Here is a 20,220-nt window from a genome sequence, read left to right as displayed (position 1 = left end):
CACACACACACACACACACACACACACACACACACACACACACACACTCAGGAAGAGCTCTCTTTGAATAGGGATCAAAGTGAAAATGAGATATTGAACAAATCTGAATTTATAATCAGAGGAAAACATCATTTAGTTTAATGGAAAATATATCCCCATGTTTCTAAGTGATTGAAAGGGAAGTTGGACAGGAGTAAACATTTTAGGCTGGAAATGAAGACAAGAGAAGTTATTGACAGTTATCCCTAGACTCAATCATGACAATAAATCAATTTTTGTTAAATAAATAATTTAAATTATGGCTCAGTCTTCCAGATTAATTATGATGGCATTTTATACCAGTAACATAGAAAAGTGATTATCAAAAACTGACATAATTACCTTTTGTGGAAATATCATACATTGACTAAGTAAGTATTCTTATATCCCCACTCAGTAATCTGATAGACTTCTTAGCTTATACATCCATGGATAATGTTATACATAGCATTTTCTATGACAGATGTTGTGCTGAAAGCTCTATTAATTATACCTACATATCAATCAGTGAGTATAATGACTTTCACTTTAGAATTTGCTTGTTCTGAGAATGAAATGTAGGCTAGGCAGATAGATCATTGATTGAGAGCACATACTTCTATTACAAAGAACCATATTTCAGTTCCTCGCACCCACAGAGTGACTCATAACCACATGTAACTCTGAGAATCCAACACCCTCTTCTGCCTCCATAGGTGCTTGCACTCATGTGCATTTAAACACACACAAACACATGCATACATGTACACACACACACACCCCACCCTCCCCCACACACACTAAAATACTTTTCTTTAAAAGAATACAGCAAAGTAAATTTGTACAGTAGCAGACAGGATACATATAGTTAACAAATATCTCACTAACATGTTTTACTTTCAGTTTTAGATGAATATTTATAGGAGATGTTCTGAAAAGGGATAGGATGTCACATGTAAGGTGGAGTTTTCATTGATGAGAATGTATTGTGAAATCCTCATGTAAGAGATAATTGTGAAAGTTAACAGAAAAAACTAATAGGCATGAAGGAATGAGATACATTCAAAACATAGAAACTTATCTGGTTGGATGCATGCAGAGAAGAACAAACAAGGAAAGAAAATTAGTATACATTAATGAGTTTACATAACAAAAGTTCCCTTTGATACCAAAGCATTGTCTCTGGTAATATGTGCAGAATTTATGTAGATATTGTAATTATGTTCTTGTGGAGTTTAAGTTGAGAAATAGTATATACTTAACAAAGGACAGAAGATAACAGCAGCTCAAAGCATGCCTTTCCCTTACTCTGAGTTGTCATTTCTACTTTGTCTTGGATAAACCAGAAGGAACCATTAGGTCAAGGTTTTGGTGGGAAATAGATAATAGTTTCAAATTTCATGTTTGTTTAATAAGCAATAAGGTGTTAATATACAATAGTTCTAAATACTTGTGGGCTTTTAAACCCAAATGAGTCTATTCATTGGTGTGCTTTGGATGTCTAATTAGATAGCTGGGTCTTAAGCAGACTGATGTGGAGAAATGAGATAGACTGCACCAAGCCCTCAGTCAAGTCTAGTCATGTGAGTGGAAGTCTTTCAAGGATGGTAGCCATGGTGATGCACTCAAATCTTGTTTCCAAACGGGACATTAAAAAAAAAAAATTACAAAACGAAAACCAAAAGGGATATTCTAGTCAGTTAAAAGTTACACAGTGTGCTTTGTCAAACTGTTGTTCTTTTCAAGATCCATACTACCTCTTGGTTTCAGGATTCCTTTGTACAAATTGATTGCATTCCAGGAATGCCGAGGTCGCTTGGTTTTGTTTTGTTTGTTTTGTTTATTTGTTTATTTTGTTTGTTTATTTTGATTTCCCCCCTCCCATAGGACAATTTTCTTGTACCGAACATTTATTCCTTCCTTTCAAACATCCCATTGGATTACACAAGGCATTCTCAGATCTCCATGGCGGTCTCTCTTGCTTCCTGCTGAAATCCTGTTTTCTCATCCCTCATTCCCACTTTAGAGAATTTTCAAATCCTTATCATTATGAAGGACTTCTCTACCCTATCTTCCCCACAAAATTTTAGTACTATTCCCTATAAACACCATCCTATCTCCATTTCTATAAGGTTTGTTCCAGGATCATAGAATTGTGAAAGTTGCACTGAGAAGACATCCTGCGGTTGTTACTAGATTTCAAGGAGTATTGGAGAAGAGAAAAGAGACAGGCTTGTTTTTTCCTGTTCTCATCTAGTAACACACATTTTAATGTGTCACTTCGAGAACTTATATTAAAATCTACATTTGGAAACAAAAGAAAAGTAAATCAGAAGCAAGGATGGCTCAAGCGTAGAAAGAGGATTGTGCCAGTAGAGGGAAGAGTTTTTGCAAGGAGGCGGAAGACTCAGCAGTATAGGCTATGAGGTTTTGGTACTATATCAAGATGGGTAAGCCCAGCAGGGAAGCTGGAGTTCCTGTACTTTTTGTGTTTGTTTGGCTTCTGAAATGTCATTTTGTCCTTAAATATGATCATCAATGTCTGTAAGCACCGTGTACCAGGAGGAGCCATTAGTCTCCAAGATGGATGGGTTAATAACTTAATAATATCAAAAACTATAAAGAAATACTACTTCCCTCTGATGTAATAGACACAGCTTTCTTTTAAAAGAATTTTAGTTATTTCTGGTTTGAAAACAGCATATGTATCACAAATTACACTCCTTAAGACACACAGCTACTCATCATTAGAATAAACATAATCTTTCACAAAAATAAAAGTAAAAACATACACATAGACATACTTATTGATCTATCTTTGGGATTCTGATTAGTTTCTGATCATTTTCTAGCAAACTTTGTGTCTATTTTCTTCCCTAGTTAAGGCCATCAGAGTCTACATAATCTTTTGTTGACCTATGCTTACATTTTATAGAGCCAAGTGGGAGTTTCAGATTGATGTTCCATGTACCGCCTGCACTCTTGTAGTTATTGAATGCTGCATTAAATGTGAAGTATAAAAGCATGCATTTGAAAAAGATTTTACTTGTTTTTATATTTAGCCCAATTAGTAGTGTTATTTTCTTTAGTGGTTTTCACAGTTGACCCACCGTACACCATGCAAAGTTCTGCTCTCTTTCTTCTGTAGAACAATTACTTTAATTATAGTCTTAACGTGGTCCTATGTTGTTTGAAATTGGACACATTCATTAGAGAGAATAGTGCATTTCCAAGCAAAATTGGGCTATAATTTATTTACCTGCTGTGTGTATTCAGAGAACAGTTCTCCAACTGGGATATTAATATTAGTATTTATCAGAAAGATAGCTTGCTGGCTTATGTCAAGTAAAAGGCCAAGATTATGCCCTACAGGGATAATAATGACATTTTAATATAAAAGTATTGATCTAATTATTTGCTTAATGGTGGCTGCTTGCATTGATGTTAGTATGATTGTATTTTTTTTGTAAAATATGAAATTACATGTTAAACTATTTTTAAAATTTCATAGCATAAAAGTTGGTTTTTTATTTAAAAAAAAACAGCACAAAAGTTTTATGTAGCAAAAATCACCTTCCTTGTTCATTGCTGGCAGAGAAGTAGTGTGAAGTGTGCAAGTTTAGTTGACAAGGCACAGGAACAAAGAAATAAAGTATATGGAACTGATATGAGAAATCAGAGGTTACATTGTGTATTAAATCTGGGTTTAATAGCTAAGAATCTGGGTTGGAAGGTCCCTAGGGAGACAAGCCATCTGCTCTGGGTGCTTTAGTATCCTAGTACTCTTGGTTCTAACCTAAGCTGAGTCACTTGTCATCTTTTTTTTTTTTTTTTTTTTTTTTTTTTTTTTTTTTTTTTTTTTTTTTTTTTTTTTTTTTTTTTTTTTTTTTTTTTTTTTTTTTTTGCCATTGTTGATTCTTAAATATTGGTTTGTACTGTCTGTGGTGCAAAACTCGTGTTCACATGATAATGGTCCTTAATGGTGTTTAATGGCTACATTAAAAACAAAATCTCAGATTCTGAGTAGTTAGTATCTAAGCCAACCCAGTCTTTCCCTGTTGCCTGTTGTCTTCTTTTTTTGCCTGTCTTAACACAAACAACAAGGGCTTGTATTTGTAGCAGGGGAAAGATGACATTGATATCTGTACATATTTCAGATTTGAGTCAGTTTCACCCTTTCTCTGAATCCTGAAGGTGACCACTACAAATAATCCTTTGGTTGCTTTTCCTCACTGCAACCACGTGTGCTAGTTGTCCTGGCTGATAAATTACTGGGAAGAGCAGGTAAAGTCAATTAGTTGCTAGGATCCCCTTTTAAAGAAGCTATTACTGGTTGAAATAATCACTCAACTTATATTAAACAAGACACTATGTTTGAATTTAAAAATTTAAATTATGAATTATAGAGATACAAATACCCCATTTCTTATAATCTGGTATTATATCTCTCCAATAAATATCTTTCAAATAAAGATTAGATCCTAAGGTCAAAACCATCAACAAGTAAAAAAAAAAAAAAGAAAAACAGAATGATCTTCAAATCGTAAGGTAGGTTTGTCAAGACTTTGAGGTATAATAATGTTTATACAACCTAAGTAAATCTAGCAATAGAATTCTTAAGCAGCTCATACTGAGGTTTGATTCTAGTTGGCTAGTCAACTGTTAACCTAGCTAAAGTTCATACCATTTTTTAAATAAGATGCCAAATTGTTGAAATTAAATCATATGGATCATGGATTTCTCTAAATGTTTTTCAGCTTATAGAGAATTCAAATCTTTAAAACAGATGAGCATGCTTAGCTTGCTATAATATTTCATACTGTTTGCATCTCCCATCTATATCCCTTAAATTTTTTTCTTTATATCTGTCTTTTGCTGGTTCCATTATTTGTTTTAGACAGAATCTTTCTCTGTACCACTGGCTGTCCTGGGACACTGCCTGATGACCATCCTGTGTCCTAGTCTTGTTTAATTCCTGTTAACCTTGTGATATAATTATTGCAAGGCTTTAGTTTCATTCTAATCCACATAATATTTAAACCACTTTTACATTACGTAAAAAATACATTATGTATTTTTCCTAGTGTGAGCTTTATAGAGAATCCACTATGCAAGAAGAGACACATGAAGATTTCAAACAAACAAACAAGACCAGAACCTTGATTAGAAGAGAATATGCTTCTGTTCAAAGCATGTAGAAAAATTGTACCCTTGATAAGCATGTATACTAGAGATACTTGCTGATATTTTACAGTAATGCTTCATATAAATCATTAATCGATACTGGTTCTGCACAGTACTTAACAATCTGAATATTAATGGCATATATATATATATATATATATATATATATATATATATATATATATCTCCATTTTGGTAACTAAGGTTTAAGGCATATTGTTGTTTTAGTAATTCAGGCTACTTGATTAAATCTTCATAATTTGTCATTTGTCACAGCAGTTCTCTGTGTTACCTTTTGTTTTGTTTGTTTATGTTTTATTGGCTGACCAGAATTAAAGGCATTTTCTTGGGATCATTCTATTCCAGTCTGAAAAAAAAAACACATATTCAGGAACATTTCAAACACTCTTTATAATATTGGAACATATATGGTATGCTATTTTATACTTATTTTCTTGAAAATTGTTTATGGGATTTGGTGGTTTGGGGTAGATTAAATATAGTTTGTATAATAAATTAAGTCAAATACTAATCTATATTTCATTTAGTATTTCACAAAATATCTGTGTAAGTACTAGATTGCCAGAAATAAGTAAAAATAAGTCCCAGAATTGGTAAATATGTGACAGTCTATGTTACTCAAAATACTGAGTCTTGAGGGCCATAGAGGGTTCAAAAATAGCATTCCCTGAGGCATAAGAAATATGGTAGCATGGTGTCTTGGGAGTGGTAAAAAAAAGCACAAGAACCAGAAGGAAGTGACATATGTGAGCTGAAATAGAAGATCAAGGACATACTGGAGGAGAGAGCGTTAGCTACTTTCTGCCCCATTGTTCAAAGAACTATATGTTGCCCAAAGAAAGAAAAGTTCATAGTACCACTTCTAAATTTGTCCAGTTTCATTCTTTCACACGTATATGGGAATTCCTTACTAAAAACATTCCATTTTGGAGGACTGGAGAGTTACCTTGATAGAGAAAATTCTTACTATTTCAGCATGAGTTCAGAATCCCAAAACCCACCACATAAAATGAAAAGCCTGGCAGAGCATGCCTCTAATCCCACAACTGGAAGATAGGACACTGAGAGCAGAAACTCTGCGGTTCAGTGGCCATTTATCCTCATCAACAAATGACTTCTAGATTCTGTGAAAAATCCTGTCTCAAAAAAATGTTAGAAAATACTCAGCTTCAACTTCTGGCCTTCATATGTACATGTATGGGTGTGTTCACATAGACAGACAGACAGACAGACAGACACACACACACACACACACACACACACACACACACACACACACACGTTCACATAGACAGACAGACAGACAGACAGACACACACACACACACACACACACACACACACACACACACGCCAAACTACACATATGAATATACTCACAACACACACATATACATCAAAATAAAAATTAAAAAAAAATAGTCAGTGGACATTAATCCCAGCTATTCAAGAAACTGAGTAAGTAGGATTATAAATTCTAGTCCAGACAGGGTTAAATAATGAATGGAAGGTAGACCTGGGAAATTTAATAAGACCCTGTCATGGTAAGGTGACAGGAAAAAGGATAGTAAGGCATGTACTGCCTTAGAGATATTGACCAAGCATGTGTGTGGGGAATTGCAGGCTGGTATCCAGTTGACTGAGGTCTAAACCCCGATGCTGATACTTCACCTACATGACACAGTAGGCATTCCTTCATGCTCCTGGAACTCTGGCCCCTGCCTAAGGCACCACCTCCCACAGCTCACAAGAGAAGCATGGTCAGTAGTCATGTAAGCAATGTCCCTTCTGACCTTCAGACTAAACTTCTCCCCAGTTACCTAGCAACAGTGAAGATCATAAAAAGGGGTGTTATGCCCCCACCTCGCTCTCTCACTCCTTTGTCCTCTCACTTCTCTCTCCTCTTCCCTTTCTCTTTGTCTTCTTCTTTCCTCTCCTCTCTCCCTCTTTCTCTCTAGCCTTCTCTCTCTCTTCTCTCTCTCTCTCTCTCTCTCTCTCTCTCTCTCTCTCTCTCTCTCTCTCCTTTCTACCTTTTCTCTTTCTCCCTGCATTTCTATAATAAAGCTCTTAAACCATAGAGAGTCTCTGCTCCATCAAGATCCGCTGGGCTACTCTCACCAGTGTTGGGAACCTCTTCCCTCATCTCTTTCTCCTATAACCCTGGTGACTTTAACAAAGTAGCTCAGGGGCTCCACAGGTAGGGCTGCACCTTGGCCACCCCCTTAAGAGTAGGATAGAGGAATGCCCACCCAGGGATGAGTGGATAGGTAGATAGCAGCCATCCCACACCTGATCAGAGACTAGGTGGAACTCTGGCAGGGTGTGGGCCTTTTCCCTTCCCCCACTTTCCCCAGGCCCCTTTTTTGTTCCCACACATGTGAAAATCCTAGGTTTAATATCCAGAATCCATAAAATTACACACACACACACACACACACACACATTGTAGACACATTCTGAGTCAAGTTCTTGGTCGTTGTGTGGGAATATCATAGACCAGTGATTGCACATGATTTTGAGTCTGGTTTGGAGACTGCTTTGAGTTTGCAACCCATAAAAAGAAGAGGGGAGACTGTATATAGAAGATGCATCAGAACCAAAGCAAATACATTTTTGTGTAACTCAGTGTTCTCTTGTGACTTCAGTGGAGAACGAAGAAAGAGAAAACAAACAAACAACAACAAAAACCCAAAGCACTAATTCATCTCAATAACTGACATAGAAGTGTGCCAAACAAAATGCAAATTTGTGGTACAGTGGCCAGATAATTATCATAGCAACACTGAGTTACGTGACCATAATTATGTTACTGTTGATATTAACATATTTGTTAGTTCATAGTAAAATATTTTTGGTAAGTTTTAGTTTTCATTGTATAGTATTTAAGTCCCTAAATGATAAATGGTGCTAAAGCTAATTTCATATAGCAGAGTGTAGACTTCACTTATTTTGTAAATATTAAAATTAATACAACTTGCTTGTGCTGTTTAGTGGATTCATGTAATATACACCTGTATAGGTTAGTTTTAACTATCAACTTGGCATAACCTAGAATTGCATAGGAAGAGAGTCTTAGTAAGGAGTTATGTAATTGAGGGTGGCCTAGGAACCACCCTGTGGTAGTTTTGTGGAGAGGTTGTTTTGGAAGAGTTAACTGAAATAGAGACTGAACCAGTGTCTGACCAATGGAGTGAATCAAAGTTTCCTGATTCTTCTCATCCTTTCCCATATTTTGTGTTGCCTGTCCTTTGTATGAGTAAGGGTGGTGGATTTGGACCCATACAAATTGAATGGTCCTGAGTTCGAAATTTAAAAATATGAAGTAGCCTAAAATGTAACCAGTTTTAAAAATCAAATTGCTGCATGAATACAGTTTTTCCCTCTTACCTTTCATGAGAAATTATGGGACGGGTCTTTAATTTGATCCTTTCTTGGTAATGTTCTCATGTATTAATGTTAATGGTTTAAGTGTTTTGTGATAAACTTTTAAAACCTCATATGATAGTATAGTTTAGCAAGTTTATAGGGTATAATTTTTATATCTGTTATAAGAGAGTATTTGGACTATCAAGCCTACAAAATATGAATATAGGCAAATAATGCAAAATGCTTTTGCTAATATGTTAACAGGACATACAAAACAGATATCGTAATATTACAGCAGAGCCATTGCCTAGGATTAGAGTTTGAGTTTCATCTCTACCTTATATCATCTGTGAGATATTGGGAAATTTATCTTTCTAAGTATTACTTAGTTTGTAAACGGTAAGATATGGATAAAAATAAAGTCTACTAAATGTGGTTCCTGAGAACAAAAGAATCATTACTAGATTATTTTAAATCCCAATCTACATTTCTTTTTAATGAGTGTTATTCATTATAAGCTACCTTTATTTATGGGTGCTTCAGTTTCAAAACTTTGTAGGTCATTAACATGAATGCTTCCTATCCAATTGGTTTTCTAAGCGATATTAGACAAAATATGAGAATTTTTGATTATCATTTTTTACTAAATAATATTGTTATGTTTAATGGTGACCATAAGATCTGCTATAAATTTAGCGAATATAAACTAGTCACGATGTCATCAGCCTGTAATTACAGCACACTGCATGTGGGAGCAAGAATATCTCTATGAGCTAGAAACCAGATTGGAATACAGAAGTTTGATGTTGGCTTGGACTGCCTAGTTCTCCAATATAATAAATAAATCATAAATACAAATGCATTTCAAGCCACTTATCATATATCCACTAAGAACCCCAGATGTGACATTGAGGTGAACTTCTAGGTGTATGTAGGGTTGTACTTGTTGGCTCTATGCGAGAACATATTTATTCTTTAGGATTTTGGGCAAGATTAATCTGCATATTTGTAGGAAACAAATTTGGCTCCTTTTGTTGCCTGTTGCCTGAAGGTCATACCTGTCTTTTAGAAGCCATGACATAGCTTGGCAGGTGGTATTTTCCTAAATAATTCAAAGCCCAAACATTATACTGATACCTATTGTGTCCTCCCTGGTTCACTCATTTCCTATACTCTTCTACTTTAAGGACTTGCAGATGTACTGACCTGACTTCCTGAATCTGGGATGCCTCCTATGCCCTCACCTGTAATCACTTACTCCCAGCTGTGTAGCCCATGCTCTTTCTTCAGATAACAAAAGCACAACATTAGGCCTTGGACATCTTAGGCAAGAAAGAAGCATCATTCTGGCTTCAACAGTGTCTAAAACATTCTCTTTCAAAGCTGTTTGAACAAGATTCATACACAGGACAACAGAGTCCCTGTGTCTAATAATATATGGACTAACAATTTGATGCTCTCTATTTCTTCCAGGGTTAAGCAAGCAGTTGCAACTATGTAATTAAAGGTGGACAGATAAGTAAACAGTCTTGGGAGTGAACTAACGGAATTAGACATAAATGTGTTCACTTTGTATGTGTTTGTTTTCCTGTAATTTCTACTTTGTATTTTGTGAAAAATTTAGAGAAATTAACCCCACACATATGCATGTATTTTATCTGCACACACATATGCATGTAATTTATCTTCACTAGTTTTTCCTGTAACTGAACTAATATTTTTTGCATGTTTAAATCATTTATTCCGGATACTAAAATCTTAAATAATGGTACCCATTTCAAAATTCCTCTGACTTAAGGAACCTTGCTGCTGTATAACACAGATCCCTAAATCATTCATTCAACTCAATAGAGTGGCATTCCCTCTTATTCAGTAAGAAAATTTGAGCTATGGTTAGTAGATTTTAGATTAGAAAAAGAGAAAGTTTTGCATTTTCAAATTGATTATTATTACTTTGGGGTATGTGTGTGTGTGTGTGTGTGGGTGTGGGTGTGGGTGTGAACGTGTACATATGATGTCTGTCAGTGGGGATGTGTGATGACACAATGCCTGTCTGAAGGTCAGTGGAACATGTAGTAACAGCTCCACCTTCTTCATTTATTCAACCCCAGAAACATAGGTCTTGGTGGCAATTACTTCAACATACAAAGCTACCTCACTGACCCATATTTTGCATTTTTTTTTAAAAGATGATCATAGCACACGTAGCCATCAGTTTGCTAACTATACATTTTTATGCTGTTTTAAATTTTAAAACAACCACAGTGGCTAAGTTGGGCAGGTACTGTTAATGGGGAAAGGTCAGGGATCAAGGAGCCCCTCTATTTAAATCAGAGACTTCATGACTTAAGCCTCCTTTCTCAGTCTCCAAACCTGCAAAGCTCTATTATACACACTTTTTTTTTTAATAGTAAAAACCAAATAACTAAATTTGTTTCTTCTTATATAGAATGTGTCTTCTTGTGGGAAATACCAGAAGCTGTTCTCTTTCCTACTCATTTTCTCCCAGTATGCCGGAGGCACAGGAAGGGGAGCTTTTCAATTATAAGAACAAGTTATTTTGTACACCAGTCTCAGCCAATTCCGTCTTTTAAAAATTATGATTGAATTATGTTTAGTTTTAGAAAACTTTTTCAATTAGCTCCTCGATCAGTGTTTCTCTACCAATTTCAGTTCTTGGCCCATTTCCTTGTCATATCGTTTCCCTAGGTGTCCTTCAACTTTTTTTTTGTTTTACAAAATCTTTGCATTATCATATATAAGTTAGAACCTTAAATCATGCAACTGTGTCTTTCCTGTACACATGTTTGTACTTAGCTGTTCACAAGTCCCAAGAAGCCACATTAGAGAAGTCATGTGAACATAGTAGTTGCAGTAGGAAGCTACTAAGGAGGCAAATGTTTTATTCCACACTGCCCTTGAGTCAGTCCTTTCTAAGGTTCTCTAGCTCCTTGCCTCCAGGTGATATGATTCGGTATCTGGTCTTAATCAAGCTGTATTACTTCAAAGTCTTCCTTCTGTTTTCAGGAATCATCACTGGTTTTTGAATCATCATTGATATATTTATACACACACAGATTGGTCTTACACAGTATTCTATTTCTGTGAAGAGACACCATGACCAAGGCAACTCTTATAAAAAGAAAGCATTTAGTTTGGGAATTACTTACAGTTCCAGAAGGTTACTGTGAAAATTGCATGGTTGCATACAGGTATATATGGAAGTAGAGAAGTAGCAAAGAAGATACATCCGATTTCATAGGTCACAAGCAGAGAGGGGGAGAAATGGGGGAGAGGGAGAGGGAGAGGGAGATAAAGTACTTGGTAGGCTTTTAAAACCTCCAAGTTCAGCACTGCATACATGATCTCAGAAGAAAACTCTATTTGTAATGAACGTTTTTTCCCTTCTCCCTCCTTTGTAGTTTTCTATCCTCATCTTAAATGTCCGTAAGAAATACAGTGTTTTCAGTGCTTAGTAGTCTCTGAGGCGTTCATACCATTGTCTCCTTATTATAAAATGTGAAGATGCCAGCTGATTCTTCCATCATTAATTAGAAGAAAGAATGCATGGTTAGAGATGGTTTAATGTTGAGAACAGTTTGATGGCAAGCAACAAAAATGTTCCAATATCTAGAATGCACTGACATCACATTAAATCTAAAATTTAGAGTTTTCCTTTTAGAGTAATTTAGGCCAAGAGGAAGCCCCAAAATGAATTCTTGACTTCTCTTACTGTGTCCTATCTTTCTGTTATTTGTGCTTTGGTGGCTTGTCAGTCCTCTGTTGTGTGTATCTGGGGTCTATATGTTCCCGCAATCACTAACAAACCGCTTTGCTGTATATTTCTGAAAATCACCAAGATCATGGTATGAGAAAGGAGCGAGGAATTGTGTTCTCTGGAAATCATCAACAGGATTTTACAAGAGTCAAAATCACTTTACAGGACCCAGCTGACCCAGAAAGCTCTAGAATCCACAAAAAGATAGCATAAAACTTATATCCAAATGCTGTTTCTAATGTTTATGATGGATGTTTTTCCTTAAAGTTGTTTTCAACTCTTGGTTGCCTTCAGCCAGTCATTTGAACAATATGTGCTAACACACATACACACACACAACACAAACATCATCTGGATAGGGGACATGAGAGAGTACATAATATAAATTAAAGTTATATACCATACACATACCTTTTTTAACTTTCTAGTTCCATCTAATTGCCTGCAAATTTCATGATGTCTTGTTTTTAATATTTGTAGTCCATTGTGTAAATGAACCATATTTCCTTTATTAGTTTTTCAGTTGAGAGATATCTGGGTTGTTTCCAGTTTTTGGCTATTATGAATAAAGTTGTTAGGGACATAGTGGTGTGGTGGAGCATCCTTTCATTATATGCCCAGGAGTGGGAGAAAGGGAAGATGGGTATGGGAACCAGGTAGGGGTAGGGGAGAGAATGGAAATTTGTAGTAAGTGGGATTACAGAGCATCTCTAGGTTATGCCAGAGACCTACAATGGGGGAGGCTCCAGGGAGTCTATTGGGGTGACTCTCAGCAGTGGGAGACAAGAAGGCTGAAGTGACCCCCTCCTGAAGCCAGGAAGGACTCCCAGTGGAAGGATAAGGATACCAATCCACCCACAAAACTTTAAAACCAAAATGTGTCCTGCCAATAAGATGTGCAGGGACAAAGATAAAGCAGAGATGGAGGGAATGGTGAACTAATAACTGACCCAACTTGAGACACATTCCATGGGTAGTAGCCAATCCCTGACACAATTAATGATACTCGTTATGCTGACAGACAGAAACCTAGCATAACTGTTCTCTGAGAGGCTCTGTCCGGCAGCCAATGGAAACAGATGCAAAGACCCACATCCAAACATTAGAGAGAGGAGCTCAGGGAATTTTATGACAGAGCTGGGGGAGGATTAAAGGACCTGAAGAACATAGGAACAAACCTTGGGCCCAAGCTGGCAGCCTATATTCTAATGGAGATAGCTTTCCAAATTGCTTTCTCTCTGTTATGCTTTTGTAAGGGTCCATGATTTGCATAAAAATGAAACCTATACTCAAGTAGTATGTAAATGCAGAGTGTTTTATTCTGCAGAAGTCCAGCATGAAATGGTCTCCAGTTACCAAGATAGAGAAACCTCAAAGTGAGCTCTCAGGTCCAATTTAGAGCACATTAGGGGAATTTTGGGGTAGGTGACTTCTATCTTAAACTGTTAGGCCCATCTCTATGGAAATTCCATAACCTTCATCAGGGTGTGGGACTGGAAACTGTTGTTGGGGAAGTCTGGAAACTATTGCTGAGGAAGTTTGAAAACTGCTGTTGACTCATTTTCCTTGTCTCAGGCCAGGTGGCATCTGACTAGCAGCCTGAAGTCTGTTTTTGTTTGTTTGTTTGTTTTTTTGTTTGCTTGTTTGTTTTTTCCCAGTCATTGACTTGCCTGGGTTTGCCTGGACTTGCCCAGTTCTTGGAAACGGAGATTTAGGCCTAGTTTCCTTAACTTCCAATTAGAAGCCTGTCATGGAATCAGTCTATTTCATCCTTCTCACTTTCTCTGGAAATCTCAATTTACTCTAAGTTCCCTTTTGATTTTCCTATGAATTAGCATTCCATGACCCCAGCCTCCTGATTCTTAGGAGACAACAATCACACCTATTTTTCCTTTTTTTTTTCTTGTTTTTAATTTTTTTTTTTTAACACTGCAAAAGTATTCAGAGATCTGTCTGCCTTTGTTAAGCATAGATCATAAGCTAGCTTGGTGGGACCCCACACTGGAAATACCATTCCTACCACATCTGGGCCTGGGCTTAAATTCCCTCTGTCCCAAACTGACCTTGAAATCGAGACTTTGTCTTTGCAAAGTCTTAGCTGAGTGACATCTCCTGGGATCACCACTCCCTAAATCTCTTTATCTCCTTTATTAGTATCTTTCTGGCAAGTTGGCTCCTAGTGCAGCTGCCTCTGTTCCTTTAGATCTGTGAAGCTCTCTATACAATTCACATTGCAATCATATATTTTGCATAGTTGAGAAATTATATATTTTTTTGAACTCAAGAATTCAGAGTCCTTTTCTAGAGCCTTAAGGGCTGTCCAGTGTTTACCATTTTGCTGAGACATAGCAACATTCTCACAGCTCTTGCTGTTTCTAACCATCATGGAGTCATCAATAATGGCAGAGAAAACATTCCCTGAAGGAGGAACACTTAAACACTAACATACAAACAAGCCCCTCACCCAACAATTCTCAATACTGCTGGTCACTCACAACCCCTGCTGGCTCTGCTCCAGGGGCAGGAAACTATGTCATTTCACCTGTACCAAGACCCTGCTGGACATAGTATTAATATGTCAATGAACCAAAGAGTGAAGAAAAGTCAAGAACCAGTGTATGTCTTTCTAGATAAAACACAGTTATCTACTCTGTCTAACTAGGTCTCAGTTCATACTTTTACCTTTTTCCAATGAAGATAATGTGCTATAAATTAATCAAGAGATTCAACCATTGATAATATCAGAATATTCAAGATGTAATTGAATACCAAAAGACAATCAGCTGCATCTACACTAAAAGTATCTCTAAGTACCATTTCATATTCAACCCCTAAGGTGGGAAAGATAAGCATTTTAGTTCATAAAGGAAGACTCCATGGCATATAATTACCCTCCCACAAATCTGAGTAATATCAGAGTTAGGTTTCTGGCACAATCTGTAAAATGCATTTTTTAAATTATCAATATGAATTTGGAACTTTTATGTATCTGTTTTGATAAAGTCAGATTGACTTATGTGATGGATAAAATTTTCCCATTAACATTTTGTTTTAAGAGAAAGATTAGCATGGTGACCAAGAACCTACCTCCATTCATTTAAAGCTGCTATTCCTACTTCATTAGTGAGAGTGGCAAGAGAGTGTGAAACTTTGGGTGAAAGTGCTTTCTGAAAGCAAAAATAGCACACAAAGGTTTCACTGCCAATGCGGCCTGTTAAAGCAAAAAAAAAACAAAACAAAACCGTTTATTGTGTATTACAGTACTTAACTTGATTCTTGAGAATAACAATGTTCATTCCTATTTCCTCCGTTTTGTGTGAAGAGATTGGATTTTATTAGTGGGAGCATGGACACAGAGATAGTATAATGAGATTTGAAACTGTGTAAGGTTTATTATATAAGAACTGTGTGCAATAGAAATTACTAAAAATCTGTGATCATGTTCCTCTCATCATCCCCAAATAACAAACACACAGTGGTCTCCTGGAAACACTGACATTTTATAGAGTGCTTGAAAGACAGAAAATCAGCAAATCAGGAACACTGTTGCTCTTTTCCCTTTAGGTATTTTAAGGACACTGTCATTTAGAGGATGAGTGAGTTAAGACTATGCCCTAGAAAATAAGTGATGTTCAGTGAATTAAAATCTTATTACTCTTAGGGTATTTTCATCTGCATAATGCATTTGGATTTTATATCTAGTAAAAAGGTGACATTTGTAGAGATATTCAGTTGCTTTATTTGAAGGCAGATATTAGCCTTTATGAACTACTGTTTTGTAATTTGTGTGTTCTTGAGGATTTTTGTATAATTAGCCTCAGCTGTTATAGATATGGATTGTATTGCATTGCCATTTCCTTCTTCATTATACACAGTGTCTCAGTCAAGATATCTATACTTTAGAAATAACAAGGAAGATTGCTGGTGCCTTTTCTACTCAAAATGGAGTTATGCTGAGCTTTCAGACGGATTTATATCCCTGTTTTCTCACACTCATCTTAAAGAACAATAATACCTCATTGTTAAAAATCTCTCATGATCTGGTTTCCCATGTTCCAACCCCACACTGCACAATTTACAATACAATAGAGAACATCAGAAGGAAGATATATTTTTTTCAAAAATAATATGATATGTAATTCTAAGACTGCTTCACTATAGTTGTATCAGCATTGAATTAAAATATGCTCAACATGGGGTCCATTCTTTGAAATAAATATCCTCATCCTCACTTTTTTTCTAATAGGATTAGAGAATGGAAAATGAAGAATGATCATTTAAAGCCTGACGATTAGAGTTACTAATTTCACAAAAGCTATTGCCTAACTGAGAAGAAACAGACTGCATAAAATTACATCTTTGTGTGTTTGTGCTGGCATGATATTTCTTTAGAAATCCTATGAAGTTATATGTCTTCCAAGAATACTGTATTCAACTAACTCCTCCAGTGATACATAATACGCAGTATTTGTAATCCACAAGTTTGGCAAATTTTTCAGCTTTTCATCAAAATCCCTGCTATTTCTTAAGAGCATACAATGAAGGCTAGGTGAGTATCACAGTCTGGCATTCCTTTTATTTCATCAGAGAAAACACTTTGTATTAGATTTCCTTCTTTTTTTGCTCAAGCAGGAAAGTCCTTGAAGCCGTAGTCATTGACACATTGACTTCATCTCTGGTACTCTAGTTCTCATTATCACAAATGACCCCATAATGATAGTGAGAACTTTCATGATCTGTGTGCTTTGCATGTAGCAGCTCATTTAGGTTCCAAAGCACTCTTTTCTATAGTTATTTTTCACATATAAGATTTATCTAGAAACTTCCTGAAGTTCAGAGAAATTATCTGACTTTACTCTGGTTCATAGCAGTAATTGCTATCAGATTCTGAATTTATACTCGTCTGTTTGATTTTAGACTGCAATAACTACATAGGCTGTTTACCTCCTCACGTACATCCTAATAAGTTCTGTATCCGGGACTGGAGCCCCTGCAAGGTACCTTAGCATCCTAGGGCATGGATAACATTCATGGGTAGCAAAGCTCTGGCAAACATTGGAATTTCAAAATAATACTCTGCCCTAATGCACTCTATTCTATTCTACATGTCTTAATGTAAGATGAGAAACAGATGTGCTCTAGGTCAATATAACTGAATAAAGCACTAAAATCACCTAGCTCCAATGCTGTAAAGAAGTAAGGGCAGGAATAGGTGTCTTTTTTTTTTTTTTCATTTACTCTGTGTGGGTATGACTTTAATAACTGTTATAGATGCCTGAGGCATAGCACACATGTGCAAATCTTAAAGGAAATTCCCACAATGTATTACACATTGCCAAGGGATTAAGTAAAAGATTCTCTATGTTGTTGTGACTCATACATCAGAAATATGAAGGTTTTTAGGTACACTGTGAAATAGCATGCTAATAAAACGTATATGCTCATCACATTTTTATCTGAAATGATATGAACCTTCCTCCCTTGAGTATATATCGGGCAAGACTTTTCAGTATTGGACATTAAACTTCATGATATATTTGTTACAAATATAAGAAGGTAAACATGCCTAATTTTTTATGTAAAAATGATTATTTTCACTTTTGTTTCCTGTATGATAAAAATCTATCTGAATAATATGTGTGAAACCAATACATATATTTATTGTGCTCATGGGACTTAGTTATTTAGCTAACTATTTGGCTTATTAAAAATAATTTCCAGATTCACAACCTAAAATTCCACTAGTGTTTCCCAAATGAGGCGTATAAATATATTTTGAATTATAATTAGGCTGTAAAATCTACCTTTCATCTTCTTTGATTGTCACTACCCATTCAAGTTGGCATTTTGACACTGAAAACTGAAACTTGCTTTCTTTCTGTCTTAAGGAAACCATGCTGTCAGAGCTTTTCCATAGTATATCTATAGTAGATGTTTACATTCTCAACTCAACTTTTTACTTTATAGATTTTTGAGAATTGCTTTTATTCCTGTAATAAAAAAAGGTTAGTATTGAACAATTGTTTTTAATCTGATTTATATAATAACTATTGATAGACTACATACGAGCATTGAAATAATGGATCGTATGTCTACACAGACTCTTCAATTTATAAACTGCTTTAACGTTCATGAATCTTCAATATTTTAATGTGATTCCCCCAGTTGATGTCACTGAAGGTAATACTTACAGAAAGAAACTGGGGGGTGGGGTGGGAGGAGAGTATTTCAAGCTTATTAAACAATATGTAAAACTAGAGTGGACACCACTTTCATTCTAAACATTTTCTGAATGCTTCCTAAAAAACTTAACTGTCCATGGAAATGTGATTCATAAGTGATCCATACTTGACAGCTTAATGTTTTTGGTATAGAATACAAGGAAGAGAGAAATATGGCTTTGGGAATCTTTAAAACAGGTAGGGAGTTTGCTCTTAAAAATTTGAAACCCATTACTTATGTTAAGATCCTAGGAAAATATTTGACTGTGAAGTAGTATTTCAAAAGAAATTCTGACAAATGTTTTAGCCAATATTTGTTTGTTAGTGACAGGCATTAGCTGTGTGTTCAGATTTTTCTTGACTTTATGATCTGCCTCAGTTTCCCAAGTGCTTGTCTTTCAGTCATATGTTTAGCATAACCTTTTATAAAGTCTGTCACTCCAAACTATAGCAACATTCTCAACGAGAAGCTTTAGTGAGAAAGGTTTAGTTTGGATCATAAGAAAGAAAATTTGCTTAGTTTGTAAGTCTAGTATTGAAAAGCAGAAGCCCTGGGTGAGTAGATGTCTTAGATAAGGAGCTCTCTGTTCTGTGCAAAGGGATAGAAGTCAGGTCTCCTTGTGTCCCCTTCCTTATATGCTATGGAGTGACAGATGGCAGCAGATACTACAGACAGTTGATAAAGAAGGAGCTCTCATAATATTTAATAGATTAATAGATTTTTCAAAATTGCTGGTGAAAAGAGTTAGTTCAACCAAAAATGGATTGATTTTAGTCCCATTCATCCGTGTCTGTTTCTCCTTGGAGCTTAAAGTAACTCTGGAAGGCTTCTATGTGCAACTGCTTCAAGGTCATGATCATTTCTGGGGCAGAATACTTAGCACTTTGTGTGCTCTGTGGAAAATCCTCTGGCATTAGTTTTATTTGGTGTTTAATATGTGTAATGTTGAATATGTCTTTAGGTGCTTCTCAACCATTCTGTATTCCTCACTTGAGAATTCTTTGTTTAACTCTGTACTCCACTTTTAATAGGGTTATTTGGTTCTCTGGAGTCTAACTTTATTAGTTCTTTGTATATATTGGATATTAGCCCTTTATCAGATGTAGGGGTGGTAAAGATCTTTTCCCAATCTGTTGGTTGCCATTTTGTCCTATTGACAGTGTCCTTTGTCTTACAGAAGCTTTGCAATTCTATGAGATCCCATTTGTCAATTCTTGATCTTAGAGCATAAGCTATGTTCTGTTCAGGAAAATTTCCCCTGTGACCATGTGCTCAAGGCTCTTCCCCACTTTCATTTCTATTAGTTTCAGTGTTTCTGGTATTATGTGGCAGTCCTTGATCCACTTGGACTTGAGCTCTATACAAGGAGATCAATTTGTCTTCTTCTACAAGCTAGCCGCAAGTTGAACCAGCATCCTTTTTTTGAAAATGTGTTTTTTCCACTGGGTGGTTTTAGCTTCTTTGTCAAAGATCACGTGACCATAGGTGTGTGGGGGTTCATTTCTGGATCTTCAGTTCTATTCCATTGATCTACCTGCATGGACCAGTACCATGCAGTTTTTATCACTATTGCTCTGTAGTACAGCTTGAGGTCAGGAATGGTGATTCCCCNAGAAGTTCTTTTATTGTTGA

General features: G+C 36.0%; 1 protein-coding gene across 2 annotated transcripts in view; it reads left to right on the top strand.

The window, feature by feature from the left end:
- Positions 1-20,220, top strand: part of Kctd8 (potassium channel tetramerization domain containing 8) — a 220,265-nt gene that overhangs the window by 87,401 nt on the left and 112,644 nt on the right. The window contains exon 2 of one of the 2 annotated variants that reach the window (XM_029545484.1): positions 10,062-10,095. The exons of the other annotated variant lie outside the window; for it this stretch is intronic. Coding sequence (XP_029401344.1) covers positions 10,062-10,093 — 32 coding nt within the window. The 3' untranslated portion in view covers positions 10,094-10,095. The remainder of the gene's footprint in view (positions 1-10,061; positions 10,096-20,220) is intronic. 2 annotated transcript variants of the gene reach the window in all.

This window comes from Mus pahari, chromosome 13 (genome assembly GCF_900095145.1).
Source record: "Mus pahari chromosome 13, PAHARI_EIJ_v1.1, whole genome shotgun sequence".
NCBI classification, from domain to species: domain Eukaryota; kingdom Metazoa; phylum Chordata; class Mammalia; order Rodentia; family Muridae; genus Mus; species Mus pahari.
The sequence above is the reverse complement of the archived record's forward strand: the minus strand, read 5'-3'. Positions and strand labels throughout refer to the sequence as shown.